The sequence below is a fragment of the Elephas maximus genome, chromosome 3 (genome assembly GCF_024166365.1).
Source record: "Elephas maximus indicus isolate mEleMax1 chromosome 3, mEleMax1 primary haplotype, whole genome shotgun sequence".
Lineage (NCBI taxonomy): Eukaryota > Metazoa > Chordata > Mammalia > Proboscidea > Elephantidae > Elephas > Elephas maximus.
In genome coordinates this window covers 87,878,312-87,899,850 of record NC_064821.1, presented here as the reverse complement: position 1 = coordinate 87,899,850, position 21,539 = coordinate 87,878,312, and the positions used below count along the sequence as shown (strand labels likewise).

General features: G+C 38.4%; 1 protein-coding gene across 1 annotated transcript in view; it reads left to right on the top strand.

Moving 5' to 3' along the window:
- TESK2 (testis associated actin remodelling kinase 2) overlaps positions 1-21,539 on the top strand; it is a 161,469-nt gene that overhangs the window by 8,477 nt on the left and 131,453 nt on the right. Inside the window, exon 2 of the mRNA XM_049879125.1 lies at positions 17,282-17,590. Within this exon, the coding sequence (XP_049735082.1) occupies positions 17,369-17,590 (222 nt within the window). The 5' untranslated portion in view covers positions 17,282-17,368. The remainder of the gene's footprint in view (positions 1-17,281; positions 17,591-21,539) is intronic.

Here is a 21,539-nt window from a genome sequence, read left to right as displayed (position 1 = left end):
TACATTTTATTATGCCAGTTGACCTAGATGTCCTCTGAAACCATGGTCCCCAGGCTCCTGTCCTGCTACTCTGGCCTTCGAAGTGTTTGGCTGTACTCAGGAAACTTCTTAGCTTTTGGTTTAGTCCAATTGTGCTGACCTCCACTGTGTTGTGTGTTGTCTTGTCCTTCACCTAAAATAAAAAAAAAATAGTAGGCTGTAAATCTTTATGTACGCAGACTGCTACATCGTTCTCGCACAGAGCAGCTGGTGGGTTTAAACAGCTGACCTTTCATTTAGCAGCCAAGCACTTAACCACTGCGCCACCAGGGCTCCTGGTGTAAGTCAGCAAGTACTACAAAAGCTAGAATGAGGTGAACATCATGTAAACTGAGATAGTAAGGGAAGGCTACACCCAGAAGGTGGGCTAAGTCTGGGGGATAATGATTATGCCAGTTTTAGTGGAGCAAAGACTTTGAATACCAGGCTAAGGAATTTTATTAGCAACAGAATGTCACTGAAGATTTATAACTGTTGTGTGTGTTATGTGAACTGTTACTAGTTGCAGTTTGCTTCCTTCTGGTTAGTCTGAAATGCTGTTGAAATCTTTTATGCCTATGAAATAGTAGAAATACTATCAAAGAAGATTATATGTTAAAAGAGGTGAAATTTTGGACTGAAAAATGACTCCTTATTTGAAAAGAGATAAATATATAGCAAAGACCTATGAAAATAGGCATTATATGAAAACATCTTTTATAATAAAAGTTCTGTGTGGTCTCCTTTGGACTTTCAAGACCAGATAACTTTGCTAGCATGTATGGTTAAGTCTGGTCTTGTTGAGGCTCCACAGGTTTAGGGAAATCACATTAAAAGCCCTTTTAAAGCTCCATAATTGTATTATAGAATACATCTTTAACCAGAACTGAAATGTTTTTTCCAGAACTTTTAACAGAAAGAAAATATTTCAAGGAAGCAAACCTCTATCAGAAATCTCTTTAAAGAAATATTAGGTAATACTCTGCAGTTAATATGAACTACCTAAGCTTAATGCCTACATCTTTTGCATTTGGATTTCTATAGGTTCGTAATTCAATGTTTTAAAAGACTCAGGATCATTATACATTGATTGTGAAATTATGCGTACTGTGCTATATTTATTACGGCAATAAGTTGTTACTGTGTTTTATAATTATAGATGCAATATAATATTACAAGAATGTTATAAAATGGAAGTGAAGAATTAGTAATAATCCCTCTACTCCAAAATAAGCATGATCACCTTTGTGTAAATCCTTTTTTCCCCAGTACATAATTTCCAGTGCATAATAGTTATAATAATTATTTAATTTTTACATTCGCTTCCCTTCTCTCCCATTTAATATTATAAATTTTATCTCACGTAGCTGTACAGTCTTAAGTTACTATTATGAGGATGAGTGAAGAGATGGTTTTTAGTTGTTGTAACCTTTTTCTTCAATTTTTAATCAAAAGTAATGCACGATCATTGTAGGAAAAAAAAACCTTCTGAGGATATATTACATTTAAAAAAAAGTTGTAATTACCTCCACCACTGAGATGAAAGTTTAGTATATGTATTCCTCTAAATTGTTTTCTAGGCTAGTACTAATGTTTATTATTATTATATTAAAACAAAAAGAAGATTACACTGCACATTCTAATTTTCAACTTGTTACTGTCACTTAACAGTAAATTTCGGACATCTTTTAATGACAAATATTAAGTTATATGGATGTTATTTTTTAAAGCTATCCCTATTGACGGACATTTGGGTTGCCTCCAGTTTTTCTCTATTACCAACAGTGTGTAAGTTAATATTCTTGTACACTTATGCTTACAACCTGCTGTCGAGTCGATTTTGACTCATAGGGACCCTATAGGATAGAGTAGAACAGACCAAGGAGCGGCTGGTGGATTCGAACTGCTGACCTTTTGGTTAGCAACTGAGCTCTTAACTACTGCACTACCTATAATAACTCATTTTTAATGGCTGAAAAATATTCATTCATTTGAGAAAGAAAACAAGGTTGAGTAAAAATATTTTTGGTGAACTTTAGATAATCCTCATGTTATTTTGTTTTCCCTTTTATCACATTGCTCCTTTGACTATACAACAGCCTGCTTTAACCTCAGGAACCTAACTTCTTCCTGCTTGATTTCTTTCCCACCATCTCTGAAACAGCCTTCTAACTCACCTCACCAGAAGAACGTGAAATGCCTGTCTGCCCTAAGTAGTCATCTCAAGGTTTTACAAAATCAAATAGGAATATTTGCCAAAAGAAATACTGATTCTGGAAATTCATTCACTCCTGTTAAGTGCCGTTAAATTGATTCCAACTCCTAGAGACGCTACATGACAGAGGAGAACTGCCCAATAGGGTTTCCTAGGCTGTAATTTTTATGGGAGCAGATTGTCAGGTCTTTTTTTACTATGGAGCCACTGAGTGGGTTCTAACCACAGACCTTTTGGTTAGTAGTTGAGCACTTAACCATTGCACCACCAGGCCTCCTAGTATTTTAGTATTTCAGCTTATTTGAATGGGGTCCATTGTGAGTTTATCTTGTGTCAAGTTTCATGTTGTGGGTGTATATAGTGTCCTTACTTTTTTTAGTGTACTTAGAAGATCAGAAACTGTGTGCTTTATGTCCAAACCAAACCCAAACCCGTTGCCATTGAGTCGATTCCGACTCATAGCAACCCTATAGCACAGAGTAGAACTGCCCCACAGGATTTCCAAGGAGCGCCTGGTGGATTTGAACTGCTGACCTTTTGGTTAGCAGCTATAGCCCTTAACCACTATGCCACCAGGGTTTCCTCTTTATGTCCGGATTATGGAAAATAATAGTCCCACTGAGTTTTGTCCTAGTTAGATCCTATGCGTAATATGTGTTCATTTTTTTGCTATCCTGTTTTGGAAGTACTTTGACAGATTGGAGGGCAATAAAGGCTGAACCTGAAAGAAGGTGACCAGGGTGATCTTCACCCCAGATTCCACGGGAAACTTGAAGGAATTGGGCATGTTTGCCCTGGGCAAGACTTGGTAACTGAAAAGCTATCATGAGAAAAAATACAGACTTAATTCTTTGTATACGTATTTGCAGCAGTCAGAATTAGGATTAAGGGTCGTAGGGGGAGCAGAAAAGGAATTTGTATTTATTAAATTCTTACTGTATGTCAGGCATTCTGCCTAGTTCTTTATATATTTATTTTTATGCTTTAGTCCCTTAGTGTGTTCTCGTTTAATTCTTAGGACAACTCAATAAGATATAGTTAATATTTATTTTATAGATAACAGCTCAGAGAAGTAACATGCCAAGGTCATTCAGCTACTAAATGGGAGTCAGAATTTTAAAGCTTGTCCTGTTGAACTTATTTCAATTACACTTGTACATTTTAAATATTATGTAACATATTAGAAATATTGGTCTTTCCCTACAATTATTTCATGAAATACATTGTAGTCAATGTTTTCACCTTCCTTTTTCAATCTCAGTATCTTTGCAATCACTTGATCCGTTTTGAATTGTCTAGTACAGTTCACTGGGTAGTTCGGTTCTCATGATATATCATCTGTTCTTCCACCTAAGCTGTTTCGAGATACAGTATTTTTTGAATATGTATGTGCTGCTTCACTAGATATTTTATTTCAAGCAACAAGTATTCATTCACACAGTTGGTTTTTTTTTTTTTTCCTTTTATTTCTAGTGTTGGTGTTTTTTTTGGGATCTCTCTGCTTTAGTCAGAGGAGCCTGGGTGGCACAAATTGTTTTGCAGTCGGCTGCTAACTTAAAGGTTGGCAGTTTGAACCTACCCAGGGGCTCTGCAGAAGAAAAGTCTTGTCAGTCTGCTTCCTTAAAGAGTACAGCCAAGATATGAAGCAGTTCTACTCTGTCACACATGGGGTTGCCATGATTGGGGGCGGACTTGAAGGCAGCTAACAATAACATATCAACATGCTGTATACATTTGCTGAATTATTAGTTTTTTTCCTTGACAAAAAGTTTATCATCTTTTGTTTGTTTTTATTATGAGAAATATAATGAACACCCATCTACCCAAATCCCAGATTCAACAATTATTAACATCTTATAAAATATGCTACATCTATTTTTATCTGATATCTTTTAATGTAAATGCAAACATAATAGTTCACCCCTATTTCTGTGTACCTCTCCAAAAGTATTACAAAATCTTAATATTATTATGCTTAACAAAATTAATAATTTCTGCTATCATCTAATACTACTCCTTATTAAAATTGCCTCAGTTGTCTTTTATAGCTGGTTTGTTCCAATCAGAAATATCATCACTGCATTTAGTTGTGTCTTTTAAGTCTCCTTCAGAATCAGAATTTGAACATAGCACTGTATAATCCAAAGCCTGTATTTTTCCTGCATTTTCAAAGCAAAAACATTGTAACAATCAACTTTTCAAAGACAGAACAGGGTGCTTGGGGGAAGTAGTAAGCTCTTTGTTCCTGGTGTTATTTCAGTAGGCTGAACTGACTGTGGCCTCTGTAGTATTCGGCCCACTGGACATTTTTCTTCATCTTACATGAATTCTATTGTATTTATATGGTTGCTATTTCCACCTTTGGTTTTTGGATATACTTTTTCTTGGTATTATTTTTAACTCTTTTGTTCCTTTTCAGTCTCATTGTAGATTCTTCCTTTTTTTTTTTTGTCCTGTGTGTATTGATGTTCCTTTGGCTTCTCATCTACCCTCACCTAAGTATGTATTGAAGAAGCTTGGACGTTGGCACATAGTAGTAAATACTATCTGTTACTCATATTATTTACTTTGGGAAACTCTTAAGAACTGCTGGTGACCCTAAAATCTGATTCTCCAGTCTAGTCCTCTCTTAAGCTCCAACCTGGTAACGCTGCCTCTTGGAGATCATCACCTGGTATTTAAGCATCTCAAACTCAGTAAAATCAGAACAGAATTTACAGCTCCTCACTCATTCCCCCCATCACCCAAACCGGAAACATGGGAAGGATTCTAGTTAAACTTGGAGTTAGCCTAGGTGCCTGTTCTGCTTCCTACTTCCATTTTACCACCTTTTTAAATCTCTTTCTCACTTCTCTGTCCTCACTGCCCTAGCCTTAGTTAAACCCTCCTTGCTTCTAATCTGGAGTCCTTGGGTAGTGTAGACAGTTAACATGCTTACTTGCTAACTGAAAGGTTGGAAGTTTGAGTCCACCCAGAGGTGCCTTGGAAGAAAGGCCTGTTGGTCTATTTCTGAAAAATCAGCCATTGAAAACCCTGTGGAGCACAATTCTACTCTTACACACGTGGGGTTGCCAAAAGGCAAAATCAACTTGATAGCAACTGGGTTTTTACTTCTCATCTATTGTGCTCATTGATTTACATGTGTCTTCCCAGGAGACTCAGCTCCTGGAGGAATGGGGTCATGTTTTATTTTGTTTTGTATATTCTCTGATTTTTTTCTTACCAGAGAGACGGTATTAGTATAGTGTTAAAGAATACAGGCTCTGGGTTTGAATTCTGACTCTACTACTTCTGACTCTACCATTTCTTAGCTGTGAGAGCTTAGGCAAGTTGACTAATTCCATCATAGCTCTATTTCCTCATTTGTAAAATGGGAATAATAATAGTATCTGTTTTATAGGGCTGGTAGGAGTATAAAATATAGAGCACTTAGAAAATTGTCTAGAATATTGTAAGTGTTCACTAAATATTAACTTATAACATGTATCATAATGCTTCACACTGAGTGGGAACCCAGTTAACATCTGAATTAATAGAGGGCATTCCTGAATTGGCCAAAAGATTGGACTAGTCATAGCCTCCGGACACCCCGGTGGCATAGTGGTTAAGTGCTATGGCTGCTAACCAAAAGGTCAGCAGTTCAAATCCACGAGGTGCTCCTGGGAAACTCTATGGGGCAGTTCTGCTCTGTCCTATGGGGTCACTATGAGTTGGAATCAACTCGACAGCAGTGGGTTTTTGGTTTTTGGACATTTTTCTTCATCTTTCTTGATTTCTATTGTATTTATGTGTTTGTTAGCCTCTGATTGCCTTTACAACTTTCAGTCTAAGTTTCTGTTTTATGTCATGGTCTAGGGGGCCTGATGGATTGTGGTTATACAGCAAATGTGATGCTTATCCAAAAGAGCATAATACACTTGTAAGAACTGGCTTTTGCTCTGCCTGGTACTAGTATATGTTATTGTGTATGTGCCTGGCTAATTAAATAAGGGATGCCAGCTTTTATGCTAGATTGCCTTTGGTTTGAAAGGAAACTGCAACTCATTATTTAACAGCAGGGTGGCAAGCTCAGCAGTATTGCTTTTGTTTTTAATTAGGCAGTCATCCTGAAATGTGTCTGTATTTGCTATGTTGGTCCACTGAAAGGATAACAGCCGAGCTGACCTGTCATGTAGATTTGCCATGTGGTTGGTCTTGATACACAGCTGATGTGCTTGTCAGTATTCCTATTCTGGAACATGGCCAGTTTTCTGGGCTGCGTATCACCCTGTAATGAATTCTTGTTTTATTTTGGCTTAGTTACGAACTTTTTATGCTATAGAAAGAAAATATGGTGGCATTGGTATATATGTTTGCATTATTTTTCTACTCTTTATACAGTGAAAGCTGTGAGAGCCGAAACTCCATGGGACTGCCTTGTTTTTCTGGGTCTTGCAAGCTTTCTGCCTTTGACAGGGTGCAGTCTTACCACTTTTCTATTGCTCATTTTATGGAAAATATTTGAGTTTTCCTTCCCTGACAAGTTCCATCTTATACAGGTTCTGGCTCTTACAGGTTTTACTGTACCTAGGTGTAAAAGTTCACTGCATCTCAGAAATCCTTTTTACTCACTTTGTGGGATTTCATTACCAACTTTTTATACACATGAATCCATATTTGGATGGATATTGAAGAATTTTGGTTGCTGACTGTCATGGATTGAATTATGTCTCCCCCAAAATGTGTGTATCAATTTGGTTAGGCCATGATTCCCAGTATTATGTGGTGGTTCTCTGTTTTGTGATTGTAATTTTATGTTGAGAGGATTAGGGTGGGATTGTAACACCACTTTTACTCAGGTCACCTCCCTGATCCAAGGTAAAGGGAGTTTCCCTGGGGTGTGGCTTGCACCACCTTTTATTTCTCGAGAGATAAAAGGAAAGGGAATCAAGCAGAGAGTTGAGGACCTCATACCACCAAGGAAGCAGCAGTGGGAGCAGAGTGTGTCCTTTGGACCTGGGGTCCCTGTGCCTCAGAAGCTCCTTGACCATGGGAAGATTGAGGACAAGGACCCTCTTCCAGAGCCGACAGAGAGAGAAAACCTTCCCTTGGAGCTGACACCTTGAATTCGGACTTTTAGCCTGCTTTACTGTGAGGAAATAAATTTCTCTTTCTTAAAGCCATCCACTTGTGGTATTTCTGTTATGGCAGCACTAGATGACTAAGACACTGTCATTTGGCCATATCATGCCGCCTGTTGACTTATGGCTGTTCTGTGCATTGCAAGATTTTATTGCATACACTTTGTTTCTGTGAAGTGAAGGAGATACCAAAACAAAACCCACTGCCCTTGAGTTGATTCCAACTCATAGCGACCTTATAGGACAGAGTAGAACTGCCGCGTAGAGTTTCCAAGGAGAGCCTGGCGGATTCGAACAGCCGACCTCTTGGTTAGCAGCCATAGCACTTAACCACTACGCCACCAGGGTTTCCAAATAATGTACTTGGAATGCAAAAGAAAGTATGACTGGGAGTTGGTGTATCTTCCCTGTCACACTGGCACATCTGTTCTTTGGAAAGTCTGTTTAAATTAATGCTAATTTTTATGTCTGTAGCGTATGGTTGAATGACTGAAGGCTTTTGCTCTAGAAGCTAGTGGAACCATCATCTGTATGTTCTTTAGTCTCCACTGTTGGGGGAGAATGGAGAATAGTAGTAGCTTTCTATTTAGCTAATAGGCAAATCATTTTCCACAGAAATTTAGCTGTGTTTCTGGAGGAGGACACACAGTGTCATAGGAGGAAGTGTTTGGATTTGGAACTACTGGATTTGAATTCCGAGTCTATCACTAGTTGTATGAGTTGGGCAAGTCATTTAATATTTCAGAGTCTTCCTCTTTAAATTGGAGCTGATAATACCTACCTTGCAGAGTTGTCATAAAGATAAGAGATAACATATGTAAAACAATTGGTAGGATACGTGGTCCATAGTAAATGGTGGCTGCAGAAGCATTTCAGACGTGTATGGTCTGAGTAGGAGTTCTAAAAAAATTTCCTTGATTCTCTGGAAAATTATTTGTGGAATTCCTACTTTGGAAAGATAAAATATATAACAATGAGCATATTTAGCCCCTAGGTGGCACAAACAGTTAAGCGCACAACTGCTAGCCAAAAAGTTGATGGCTCGAATCTACCCAGAGGTGCCTTGGAAGACAAGCCTGGCAATCTGCTTCTGAAAGGTCACAGCCTTGAAAACCCTATGGAGCAGTTCTACTCTGTACAGATGGTCTTGCCATGAGTCAAAATTGACTTGACAGCGACTAACATCACTAGCATAGGATATTTAAGGCCCCTGTGTGGTGGAATGGTTTGCAGTGGACTAATTGAAAGGTTGGCTGTTCATATCCATCTAGCCATGCAGTGAAAGAAAGGCCTGGTGATCTACTTCAGTAAGATTACAGCCATTGAAAATCCTGTGGAGCACAGTTCTGCTCTGACACACATGGGATCTCCATGACTTGGAATCGATTTGACAGCAACAGGTTTAATTTTTTTTTTTTGTATATAGGCTGTTTAGTTCACTAACTTTTTATTGGTAACTTTTCAAATTTTCCAATGTTACCAATCAGAACTTTTAATTTAAAAACTTACCTTTTTGTGAAAAATAAATCAATCCCAATATAAGTGAAAATTAACCTTTGAGTAAACAAAGTCTGTGTAGATGAGAAGGGTCCCTGGACGGGGCAAATGGTTTGCATTCTGATACTAACCTAAAGGTTGACAATTCAAACTCACCCAGTGTTCGTGCAGAAGAAAGGCCTGGCGATCTGCTTCTGTAAAGACTACAGACAAGAAAACCCTATGGTGCAGTTCTACTCTGTAACACACGGGGTCGCTATGAGTTGGAATTGACTCCATGGCAATAGGTTTGGTTGGGGTTTTTTTTTTGGATGTAGAAGAGAAAGAAAAATAGTTTGAGCTTTCGAGTTGGTAAATACTGAAGTTGAGAGCACAGTTACCGAAAACGTGTCTCCTTGTAAGCCTCATAATTTTGACATTTTTGAAAGATTACTAATAGCTATTTCCTAGTTTAAGAACAAGTGTGATTAAGCTTTTCTAACACACTTTTTCTCAACGGGGGCACTATTGGTATTTAAAAAAAAGAAAAGAAGTATTTAGGGTGGAACAATTCTTTGTTGTGCAGTACTGTTCTGAGCATTGTAGGCCATTTAGCTTCCCTGGCCCCTGCCCACTAAAATGCCAGTAGTGCCTACACCCCTACATCCTCACCATTGTGACAACACTTTCCTCCTGACAACACCCCCCGCCACGAAATTTTCACATGCCCTTAGTTGAGACCTGGAGTCCCTGGGTGGTGCAAATGGTTAATGTCCTCAGCTGCTAACCAAAAGGTTGGAAGTTCGAGTCCTCTTCCGAAAAATCAGCCATTTAAAACGCTGTGGAGCACAGTTCTGCTCTGACACACTTGGAGTCGCCACGAGTTGGAATACACTCGACTGCACCTGTTTTAGTTGAGAGCCACTGAAGCTCTGGCTGAAATATTTTTAGTGGAGCAGACTTTTCATTTAAGAATTCCAAGTTTTTACAAGCTTATAATTCTTCTCATTATCAACAAAGTGTAGTCTCGAATCAAGCAGTCTCTTTAGATATAGGCCTACAATTTTGTAAATCATTATATCTTTCTACTAAATGTGAGGGTAACTGTAATTGTCTCTGTTCCAAAAAAAAAATGTTTATGTTAAGGGACACTATTAGTATCAAAAGGTAATAATCCATGAATAAGATGAAAAGAGGTAATCCAGAGGCTGAGAACATCATATATTTTAAATAATGTATTTTTTGATAAATTGTTTGTACAAATGAATTGGTTTCAGATTAACAAAACAAAACAAAAACCTAGGGTGTCTTTTCAGACATACCTTTGCAACTTTATATGGCTAATTTAAACATGTCAGATTAAATTGACAGCCATTTATAATTTGGCTTAAAATGTGATCATTAAAAATGCTGGCTAAGGGAGCAGAAGGCAAGGTTTGAAAGTTTTCCCTTGCTCTGCACTTCTTCAAAGGGGGTTTAATGAAGCTCTTACTCTCATAAAGGGGATTGCACTTTTTCCCACTGATTTCAGCTGTCTAGTATTTGGAATTACTTTAGCATGTAATGGAAACCTGGGTGGTGTAGTGGTTAAGAGTTTGGCTGCTAACCAAAAGGCTGGCAGTTCGAGTCCACCAGGTGTTCCTTGGAAACCCTATGGGGCGGTTATGCTCTGTCCTGTAGGGTCACTATGAGTTGGAGTCGACTTGACGGCAGTGACTTTGGGGTTTTAGCATGTAATAGGGATTCTAGGAATAAGTACCAGTGTTTTTTATAAGCTCTTTTTATTTTATGTTTGTGGCTTTGAATAATTTAGGCTTCCCAAAAATTCCTTCAATGCGTTTGACATTTTAGCATAGGATATATGTATTGTTTGGACTGAAAACTATAGTGGAATGGTTGCAGGATGAATGTTTGGGAATCTAGAGACTTGCCTTGCACATTAGGATGCTATTTGTTTGCCAGATTGCTTTCATTTTTCTTGGGCTGAGGCATACTGCATAGCTGTTGTTTTGGCAATAGATTTTTTTTTAATTGGGAAAAAATTTATAGAAATATAAGTAGTGCAATATAATAACTACCTTCCAGAATTAACAAGTATTAATAAAATAACAACATTAGCAAATATATCATTTTTGTTATTTGCTACAGATTAATTTTTTTAATAAAAGAGAACACTATTGCTATAGTTTCTTTGTTCCCCTTCATTGTCTCATTTCTTTTTTACAAAGAGACAATTGCTATCATGAATTTAGTGTCTGTCTTTCTGGTTCATACGTTCAGACATTTACTATAAATACGTACCTTTAAATAATATAATAATTAAATAATAATTATAATAACTAACATGAGTTGACTGCTTACTGTTTGCCAGGCCCTGTTCTAAGTGCTTTATATCTACTAACTCATTTAATCAATAACCCTAGTGGCGCAGTGGCTGCTAGAGAAAAAGTCAGGTTTGAACCCACTAGCCCCTCAGCGAGAGAAAGATGTGGCTGTCTGCTTCTGTAAAGATTACAGCCTTGGAAGCCCTATGGGGCACAGCAGTTCTACTCTGTCCTATAGGGTGGCTATGAGTTGGAATGGACTAGGCGGTAGTGAGTTTGTTTTTTGTTTTTTTTTTTTATGGTTGTTTTAAGAATTAAATGAGTTAATGCATATAAAATGTCATATGTAGGTACTATTTTTCTTTCTAGTTTACAGGTACAGAAATGGAGACAAAGGTTAAACAATGTGTCTGAGTTTATATAACTATGTTATGGAGCAAGGATTTGAACTGAGATCGTATGGCTCTAGAAGCCATACCTTTAATCGCTATGCTGTACTGCTGCTGTATAATACATTATATTTTGTGTGATTTTTTTTTAGAGGTAGTTCTACAATTTTTTTTAGTAACAAAAAAACAGTGTTTTTTTTTTTTTGTTGTTGAGAATATGTGCAGCAAAACATAAATTTTAATGATACCAGTATTCACACACAATACCAGTTGCTGTTGAGTAAATTCCAACTCATGGTGACTCCATCTGTGTCAGATTAGAACTCCTCCATAGGGTTTTCAGTGGTTGATTTTTCAGAAGTAGATTGCTAGGCTTCTCTTTATAGGTGCCTCTGGGTAGACTTGAACCACCAGCCTTTCAGTTAGCAGCCAAGCATTTAGCTGTTTGTAACACCCACCAAGCACGTTAGCTGTTTGCACCACCCAGGGACTCCATACCACTACTACAACTTGCTTTTTCTCCGCATTCAGCAATACTGTTGAGATACATCTGTATTGCTAGATGTAGTTCACTCATTGTAAATGCATGTATTTTATTTAATGAACATGCTACGATTTATCTATTGCTCCTACAGATAAATATTAGGTTGTTTCTTTTTCCCTCTCCCCCATTACATACTCCTGTGCAAGAGTTTTTCTAAGCGTATAACCTTTAAATTTTTTTTTTGTTGAGAATGTAAGGAGCCCTGCTGGCGCAGTGGTTGCAGGCTCGGCTGCTAATCAGAAGGTCAATGGTTTGAACCCACTAGCCTCTCTGCAGGAGAAAAATGTAGCAGTCTGTTTAAGTAAAGATTTATAGCCTTGGAAACTCTATGGGGCAGTTCTGCTGTGCCCTATACTTGGTGTGAGTCAGAATCGACTTGAGAGCAGTGGGGTTTTTTTGTTGTTGTTGTTGAGAATATATGCAGCAAAACATACACCAATTCAACAGTTTCTACATGTACGATTCAGTGACATTGATTACATTCTTTGAATTGCGCAACCATTCTCGCCCTCTATCTTAGTTATCTAGTGCTGCTATAACACATATACCATAAGTAGATGGCTTTAACAAACAAATTTACTCTCTCATAGTTTAGGAGGCTAGAAGTCCAAATTCAGGGTCCAGCTCCAGGGGAAGTCTTTCTCTCTCTGTCAGCTCTGAGGGAAGGCCTATGTCATCACTCTTCCCCTGGTCTAGAAGCTTCTTAGTGCAGGGACCCCAGTCCAAAGGACGTGCCCATTCCTGGCTCTTCTTGCTTGGTGGTAATGAGGTCCCTCTCCTCTCTGCTGGCTTCTTTCTTTTATATCTCAAAAGAGATTGACTCAAGATACAACCTAATCCTGTAGATTGTGTCCTGCCTCATTAACATAACTGCCTCTAATCCTGCCTTATTAATATCATAGAGGTTAAGATTTACAACACATATTTTACAAAGTAAAATGGAGGACAATCACATAATACTGGGAATCATGGCCTAGCCAAATTGATATTCATTTTTGGAGGACGTAGTTCAATCCATAATACCCTCCTTTTCTGAGTTGTTCCTCCTCCATTAACATAAACTGCTGCCCCGTAAGGTTTCTATCTAATCTTTCAGGTTGCTGTTGTGAGTTTGATCCAATATAGTTCTTAAAACAGCATAATGCTCAAGGCAGACATTTTTTACTAGTTAAGCTAACCTATTGTTTGGTTTTAAGAAGACTTCAGGGGATATTTTTGGTTTAAGGTTTAAAGATTATCTCAGGGCAGTAGTTTCAGGGGTTCAGCCAGCTTCTGTGGCTCCGGAAAGTCTGGAGTCCATGAGAATTGGAAATTCTGTTTTGCATTTTCATTCCTTTGATCAGGATTCCTCTACAGAATACTTGATCAGAATGTTCCATAATAGTAACTGGGCACTATCCATTTCTTCTGGTCACATGGCAAAGGAGGCAGGTGTTCATGGAGACAATTAGCCACATTCCATTTCCTTCTCCTATTCCTTACTCTCTTCTTCTGTTGCTCCAGGTGAATAGAGACCAAGTGTGCCTTGGATGGCCGCCTGCAAGCTTTTAAGATCCTAGGCACCAGGCAATGAACTAGGAGATAGAACAGAAGCACAAACATGTTATAGTCCAGTTAACTGGGGTATCCCATGAAAACATGACCCTATACCTCCAAACCCAGGAACCAAATCTCATGAGATTTTTGGCTGTATGTAGGTAGCCTCAGCAGCTACTCTTTTTTTTTTGGTCGTTGTTATAAATATATCACACGACTTTTACCAATTTAATTTTTTACTGGTGTACCGATTATTGACAGCAATTGCAATAGTTTGCTGTGCAGCCTTACCCTAATCAATGTGATTTTAGCATGTAACTTTTAAAATACTTTTCCCCCTTCTTGGAAAGTGCTCTGAGCCAGAATACAAAGTCATATTTTCAAAATAAAAATATCAAAATTGCCAGCCTATTGTGCTGTTGTGAAACTTGTAACAGACTCCTACCAAACCAGTTTAGTTGCAATTAGCAATTCCTTACTTCCTCCCACCTAGCTGAGAATGTAAAACCAGACCTGCTGAGATGCAATGAACAATTCTGTCTTTACCCTTTGGCTTGGAGAACTAGGACCTGCCAACTCCTCCCCTCCAACCCTGAGGGCATTGTGGAGGTTAACAATGTATTTCATTCAAAATGAAATATATTTCAAAAAATGAAAAAGTCAGTGGATGGCAATCTTATCAAATTATTTAGTTAGTTTAGCGGGCAACTATGTTTTATGTATTTGATTTCAACTTTATATCTTGTATTTTATTTTCCTTAAAGTTTAGTTTGCTTTTTCTTCTTTTCTGTGTTTCCCAAATTGTAATCAGCCTGGCTTTCCTCTGCATATAAATCCTGGTCCTCTTTTCTACCCAGGTGACTAGTTTAACTCATTACAGCTCTCATAGTGGAAAAACACTGAACCTAAGAAATGATGAAATGGAAGAAGCTGGGGCTTTGGTGTTGGATGGACCAGGTTCCAATTCTGGTTCTACCAGCTTGTGTGTCCTTAGGCAAGTTACTTAACACCCTGAGCCTACATTTCTTTTTCTGTAAAATGGAGATTGCACCTACCTTGGTGTTATGTTTTGAAGATTAAATGAGGAAATGTTTGCAAAATTCCTTGTGTTTGAAAAAAGCTATTAACTCCCTTTCCCTGCTGCAGAGGATCCTCAACTCTTAGTATACATAAGAAATGTCGCAGAAACATTAGAGGGGGCTTGATAAAATTTCCAGGTGTCACTGCCCAAGAGATTCTGAATCATCCCAATGGTAGAACCCAGGAATCTTGGTTTTAAATTGGTTAATTTTTTTTCCTTTTCTTGGCTGTGACCTTTCACACCTCTGGGTGGGTTCGAACTGCCAACCTTTTGGTTAGTAGTCAAGCACTTAACCTTTTGTGCCACCCAGGAACTGAAATCTGGGTTTTAAACAAGCTCCTCAGGTAATTTTGGAGCAGATGAATGATGGGCACACTTTGAAAAATGCACTACTTTTGGTTCCAATTCTGCTTTGCTAGTAAATAGCTCGTTGTTGTTGTTAGCTGCCTTAGAGTTGACCCCCAATGCATGGCAACCCCATACACAACAAGATTGGACCATCGTGATGCATAGGGTTTTTGGAAATAGACTGCCAGACCTTTCTTCCTAGTCTTAGTCTGGAAGCTCTGCTCAAGCCTGTTACAGCATTACAGCAATACAGGAGCCTCTGCTGACAGATGGGTAGTGGTTGCACTTGAGGTACATTGCCCAGGCATGGGAATTGAACCTGGGTCTCTGCCATGAAAGGTGAACCACCACTGCCCCCAAGTAGCTTATAATCCAAAATCCGTTGCCATCAAGTCTATTCTGACTCATAGCAACCCTATAGGACAGAGCAGAGCTACCCTGTAGGTTTTCCAAGGAGTGGCTGATGAATTCGAATTGCCAGTCTTTAGGTTTGCAGCCCAGCTCTTAGCCACTGTACCACCAGGGCTCCATAAATAGCTTATACCAAAACCAAGTGAAACCCATTGCTGTCAAGTCGATTCTAACTCACAGCAACCCTATAGGACAGAATAGAACTTCCTCATAGGATTTCCAAGGCTATAATCTTTACGCGCGGACTGCCATATCTTTCTTCTGTGGAGCAGCTGGTAGATTTGAACCACTGACCTTTCAGCTAGCAGCTGAGAGCTTAATCATTGCACCACCAGGGCTTCTCAGAAGTGCAATAGTGGTACGTAAATATTTTATTCTTTGGGAACTCAGGTTATTCTTCCTTCTGTGAAGACTCCAGAGGAACTAGCTTAAGCAAAAATAGTTTAAAGATACAGGGTTATCTCATGGAACCATAAGCCAGGATATAATTAGGCCTTAGGAATTGGGAACTAAAGCACAGTAGGGAAGTCAAGAAGTTCTCTCTGTATCTGTCCTTTTTTTTTTTTTTTTTTTGCAAGTCTACCCCAATCTTTAGGCTTTTGATGCTTTCCAAGCTACATAGTGGAAAATGGCCATGGCCAACGGCTCCTGACTTTATATAGCCTAAGCCTCTGTTTAGAAAAGCAGCCAGGCTGAGGCTGGACTATCTTAATTCCAATTCCCAATTACCAGGAAAAGAACTGTGATTGGTCCATCTTGGGTTGGGTCTCCACTTCTGGCTATGGCTAGGGAGGCAGAGTCATGTTGTAAATATGGCCCTGGGAACCTTGCCACTACCCCATGGTCGGAGGTGGTGGAGTGAGGAAGCGTAGGTGTCCACCATATTTATGAAAGGATCTCATTAACTGAAGAGTCACCATGTTGTATTTTGTATCAAAAAACCAAACACATTGCCGTCAAGTGGATTCTGTCTCATAGCAATCCTATAGGGCAGAGTAGGACTGCCCCATAGGGTTTCCAAGGAGCAGTTGGTGGATTCAAACTGCCAACATTTTGGTTAGCAGCCAAGCTCTTAACCACTGTGCCACCAGGGCTCTGTGTTTTGTACAGAACCCTTATAATCAATTCTCATGGAAAAAAAGTGAAAATAGGGAGACAGGCTAAGAGCAAAAGTGGGCTGGTGCCTTTATTCTTAGTCATGTAACAGATGTGTGGAGCCTTCTATAGTCACTTCCGTGGTACTGTGCTGATAAATCAATTGCTTTTGATATTTTCTTTTTTAAAAAAATTATGTATAATTTTGAATGCTCCCTGCTGTCTTTGTTTTTACATATATTGGACTTAATAAATTTTCAAATGTAGAGAAAATTTTGAGGTTGTGTAGAGTATTGGTAGGAGCACAGGCTTTTTAATCAGTTTTGTGTTTTAATTTTACCTTGGCCATTTAGTGGCTGTATGATTGTCTGACCTCTCTGTGAAATGAACATAATAATTTCATTTCATGGATTATTTGAGAATCAAATAAGATGACATATATCAAGCTCTTGTACTGTGTTTTCTAGATAGTAGGTGCTCAATGAATCATAGACATTAATTATCATTGTTATTTTGTTACTTAGAATACAATTGATCATCTTCATTTTATTGTTTAAAGACTGGTTACATCTTGGGCTTTAAATAAATCAGTGGTTTTTGGAGGTAAAGGTGTAAGTATTTTTTAGATCTGAAAATCTGCAGCTAGAATGTAAATTTGCAGTGAGAGCTCACTGTTTTGCATGTTGATGGTTTTAATGAGGTGTATTCTCCATCTCTTGTTTAGTGTCAAACCAGAACGGAAGTACAACTCAACAAAAAATTAACATGTGTGGAGTTCCTTCTTAAAAGAAGAAAAGTGGTTATTGAAACTATGGATCGGAGCAAACGAAATTCAATTGCAGGATTTCCTCCACGTGTGGAGCGTCTTGAAGATTTTGAAGGCGTTGGTGGAGGGGATGGGAATGTGACCCAGGTGGGAAGAGTTTGGCCATCTTCATATCGAGCTCTTATAAGTGCCTTTTCCAGACTGACGCGTTTGGATGACTTCACCTGTGAGAAAATAGGGTCTGGCTTCTTCTCTGAAGTGTTCAAGGTGAGTGATGTCCAAACTTTTTATGTCTTGCTGATGGTCAGCTTCACTGCAAAGGATTGATAAGCTGTGCTTCATTAAAGGTCATGGGCTTTGCCTAGGTAGGGTGCTGTGTATCTTGAGAGGTGTTCCAAACTCTCTTCTCAAGCTATTTATTAAATTGGATTCTTAAAAAAATTATAAAAATAATGCATGCAAATAAAAATTTCAAACAATACAGGAGTTCCACCTCTGCTTCTGTTCCCACCCTATCCCAAATGCGTATTTTCTTCACTAATAACCACTATTAACAGTTATTTACAGAATAAGTGTAATGGAAGAAAGTTCACCAATGTCTTCCAGCTGTCCTGGCACATTGTATGTGTTCAGGAGATATTTGTTGAATAAATGAATGAAAACAAAATTCTTCCATATGGCCTCTTAAATTTCTGCTGATCTAGTGTGCTCCTTCTACATGGAAGGCAAATTTCTCAAGGCTGTCATGTATGATTGTGTAGTGTGTGCACTGCACAGTGGTGCCTGGTTAAGAGGGCTGGTAGCGCTTGAGATCTAGGATGTTTGGTTCACCTGGCAGAGAGCTTATCTGTCTGTATCCATCCATTTTTCTTGGCGCAGAGGTACCCTCTACTTGACAAGCAGTTACCCCCAGGGCAGTTTTTACCCAGAGGTGGTAACTTTTTTCTCCTTCATCTGCCGAAGAGGAACTCCTTTTTCTAATTCATCTACACAGAGGTGGATTTACACAAGAGTATTATAGGCTTGGAAACCCTGGTGGCGTAGTGGTTAAGTGCTATAGCTGCTAACCAAAGGGTCGGCAGTTCGAATCCGCCAGATGCTCCTTGGAAACTCTATGGGGCAGTTCTACTCTGCCTTATAGGGTCGCTATGAGTCGGAATTGACTTGACAGTACTGGGTTTGGTTTGGTTTGGATTATAGGATTGCAGAAGCACTGAAATTGGAAGTATTGCAACTAGTGCCTCTTCCTTTTTTTTTTTTTAAATAGGAGAGAAGAGAAACATTAATTCCTTATATTTAGATGTAAAGATATGTATTTTATATACCTTATACTTATTTTGTACTTTGTGCTTCCATACATTTACACACACTGTAGTATTTATTCTTTCTGCCTAGAAAAGCTTTCTCTTCATTATTACTTGGATGATTCTCATTTATCCTTGGCCGAGCTCAGGCTTCTCCACTGTGGTGTGAATCTCATCCTGATATATCCCTTCAGGTTAAGCATTCCTGTTCATATTCTTGTAGTTACTTTACCATACAATACTTACTTTTCTGCTATAACTTGCCTTTTGCTTTCTAAAGAAGGTTTACATGTTTAGAAATCACATTATAAAAATTATTGTTTCATAGGGGCTTAGTTAGGAGTTAGGGCTGGAGAGTATCAGATTCACGGTAGTAAAACTATGTTTCCTATATGATTTTCAGTAATGAAGATTTTAAAACGTAACAATAAATACAGTTTTATCACATGGTAAGATATAATTGATAAATAAAGATGACAAAAATAAACTTAGACATCATTAAATGAATCTCGAAAAGCACATCATAAGAGTCAGTAGGGTCTCAGGTCATTCAAAGAAGTTACCATATTTAACTACTCTCAAAGTGTCTTCTTTCCTGCTTTGTCTTCCTATATTCCATCCACTAACAATTTGTTTTTGTTATATTCACAGTATTGATACCCAGTGATGAGCCATCTATTACCAATAAATGTCTATTCAATGCAAACCACATACCCTAATTAACAGAGCAGGTTATATCCAGTTGTGTTTTTAAAACTTTTGTAGTAGGAGAATCGACTGTACTGTAGTTACTTAATTTCTTGCCTGCTTCCTATCTTGAATTCAGCACCTTCACATTAGAAACTCTGTCTTAATTATCTCTGGCCTCTACCCATACACCTAGCATATTACCTAACACTTAAAAATGCTTAATAAATGTTTGTTGAGTGTCTGGTCTTTGACAGCAGTTTTTGTATAACAAATAGTTATAGTTGGTTTATAATCACTTAAATTTTATTACCTGCCAAGAATGTTAAACATAATACTTTCCATAGTGTATTCAGCATTGGAAAAAGAATGAGAGAGAGCAAAGAAATTGATTGTTTGAATTGGCTAGCCTTCTTAGGCATTGTAGGGGGCACGGAGTTTGAGGAAGAGCGACTGGGAATAGTGGTTTTGAATTTAGTGGACTAGAAAATGGTAAACCATGAAGGGATGTTCTGTTTAGAGTGCTGCAAATCCTACCTGGGAGAAGTGAATTGCTTTTCTGTGTCTGGCCATTTGGGGGCCGGGGATGGAATACTAAATAATTTGCTAAGAAAATGTCTTTAAAAAAACCAACTCAACTCCCAGAAAGCTTTTGGGGAAACCTTTATCAGTCTGTACCCATAGAGGATTAAACATGACAATGAGTAAAAAAAGAAAGGAGGGAAAAAAAAAACTCAAAACCCATTGCCATTGAGAGAACACACTAAAAAGAGGAAAAATTTTTGGTAGTAAGGGAAGCAAGTCTCATTAAAATGAGGAGAAACATTCTTTGGGGACAAATATTTGAGGGAAGAAATTGATCTCAGATGTTAACTGCCAACAGATGACTGACTAGCTGCTCCGCCTAAGGGTCAGGGGGTCTTCATGGGTTCAGACAGAATCTGGTACTCAGCTTTGCAGATTCAGAAACCTGATTCTGTCAGTTTACCCAAAATTGGTCAAAGGACACTAATTTATATTTAACAATTATCTCTTGAATTTCTGCCATGTGCCAATACTGTGTTGGAGTACACATGTAAATAACATAGATATATCCCTATTCTGAAGTTATTCACAGTCTGGGAAGGAAACATCACATATTATGGAACAATCATGTGTGCTAGACACGTTGTGGAGTCTTTTATGGGCATTATCTCATTTAATCTCTTAACAGTTCTATGAGATAATTGCTGCTAATATTACCATTTTACAGATAAGAATATTGAGTCTTAGCAAGGTTAGGAAATTTGTTCAAGGGTGGACAGCTAGTAAGTGTTGAAGCTGGAATGTGAACCCAGGCAGCCTGACTGTTTTGTTTTCTTTTAAAGAAAGCATTATCAAACCAATTTTATTACTGAGAAAGTGTTATCCTGGTTTGGTAAAGTAGAGGGCCAATGAAAACAAAGGAGAGCCTCAGTGAGATCGATTGACGTAATAGCCACAACAATGAATTCAAATGCACCAATGATCTTAAAGATGGTACATGACCAGGCAGTGTTTCTTTCCGTTACACGTAAGGTTGTTGTGAGTTGGAGCCAACTTGACTGCAGTTATAACAACAGCAGTCATCCTAGTTGGTTGTTTGCTCAGATATGCAGCTGTGAGAGCTGTAACTCAAGGGACTGCCTTGTTTTTCCGGGTCTCGTGAGTTTTCTGCGTTTGACAGGGTGCAGTCTTACCACTTTTCTATCACTCCCTATTAGTGGAAAATACATATTCGAGTTTTACTTCTCTGACAGGTTTCCGCCTTACACAGGTTCTGGCTTTTGCAGGTTTTACTGTAGTATTAATGTAAAGTGTTATTTATTTTACCAGCTAAATATCTCTCAAAACTGAATATTCTGTTCTATCTCTATGGCCACTGTGTTAGTTCAGACGTCACCAACTCCCACCTGTATTACAGTAATAGACTTTGTAAGATTATTTTCATTATGTTAAAGTATTTTTAATAATAGCTTCATGAAATATAAATCATAAAATTTATACTTTTAACCCCCACATGTCTGTCAGTTTGTTGTACTGTGGGGGCGTGCCTGTTGCTGTGATGTTGGAAGCTATGCCACTGGCAGGGTCACCAATGGAGGACAGGTTTCAGCTGAGCTTCCAGACTAAGACAGACGAGGAAGAAGGACCTGGCAGTCTACTTCTGAAAAAAATTGGCCAGTGAAAACCTTATAAATAGCAGA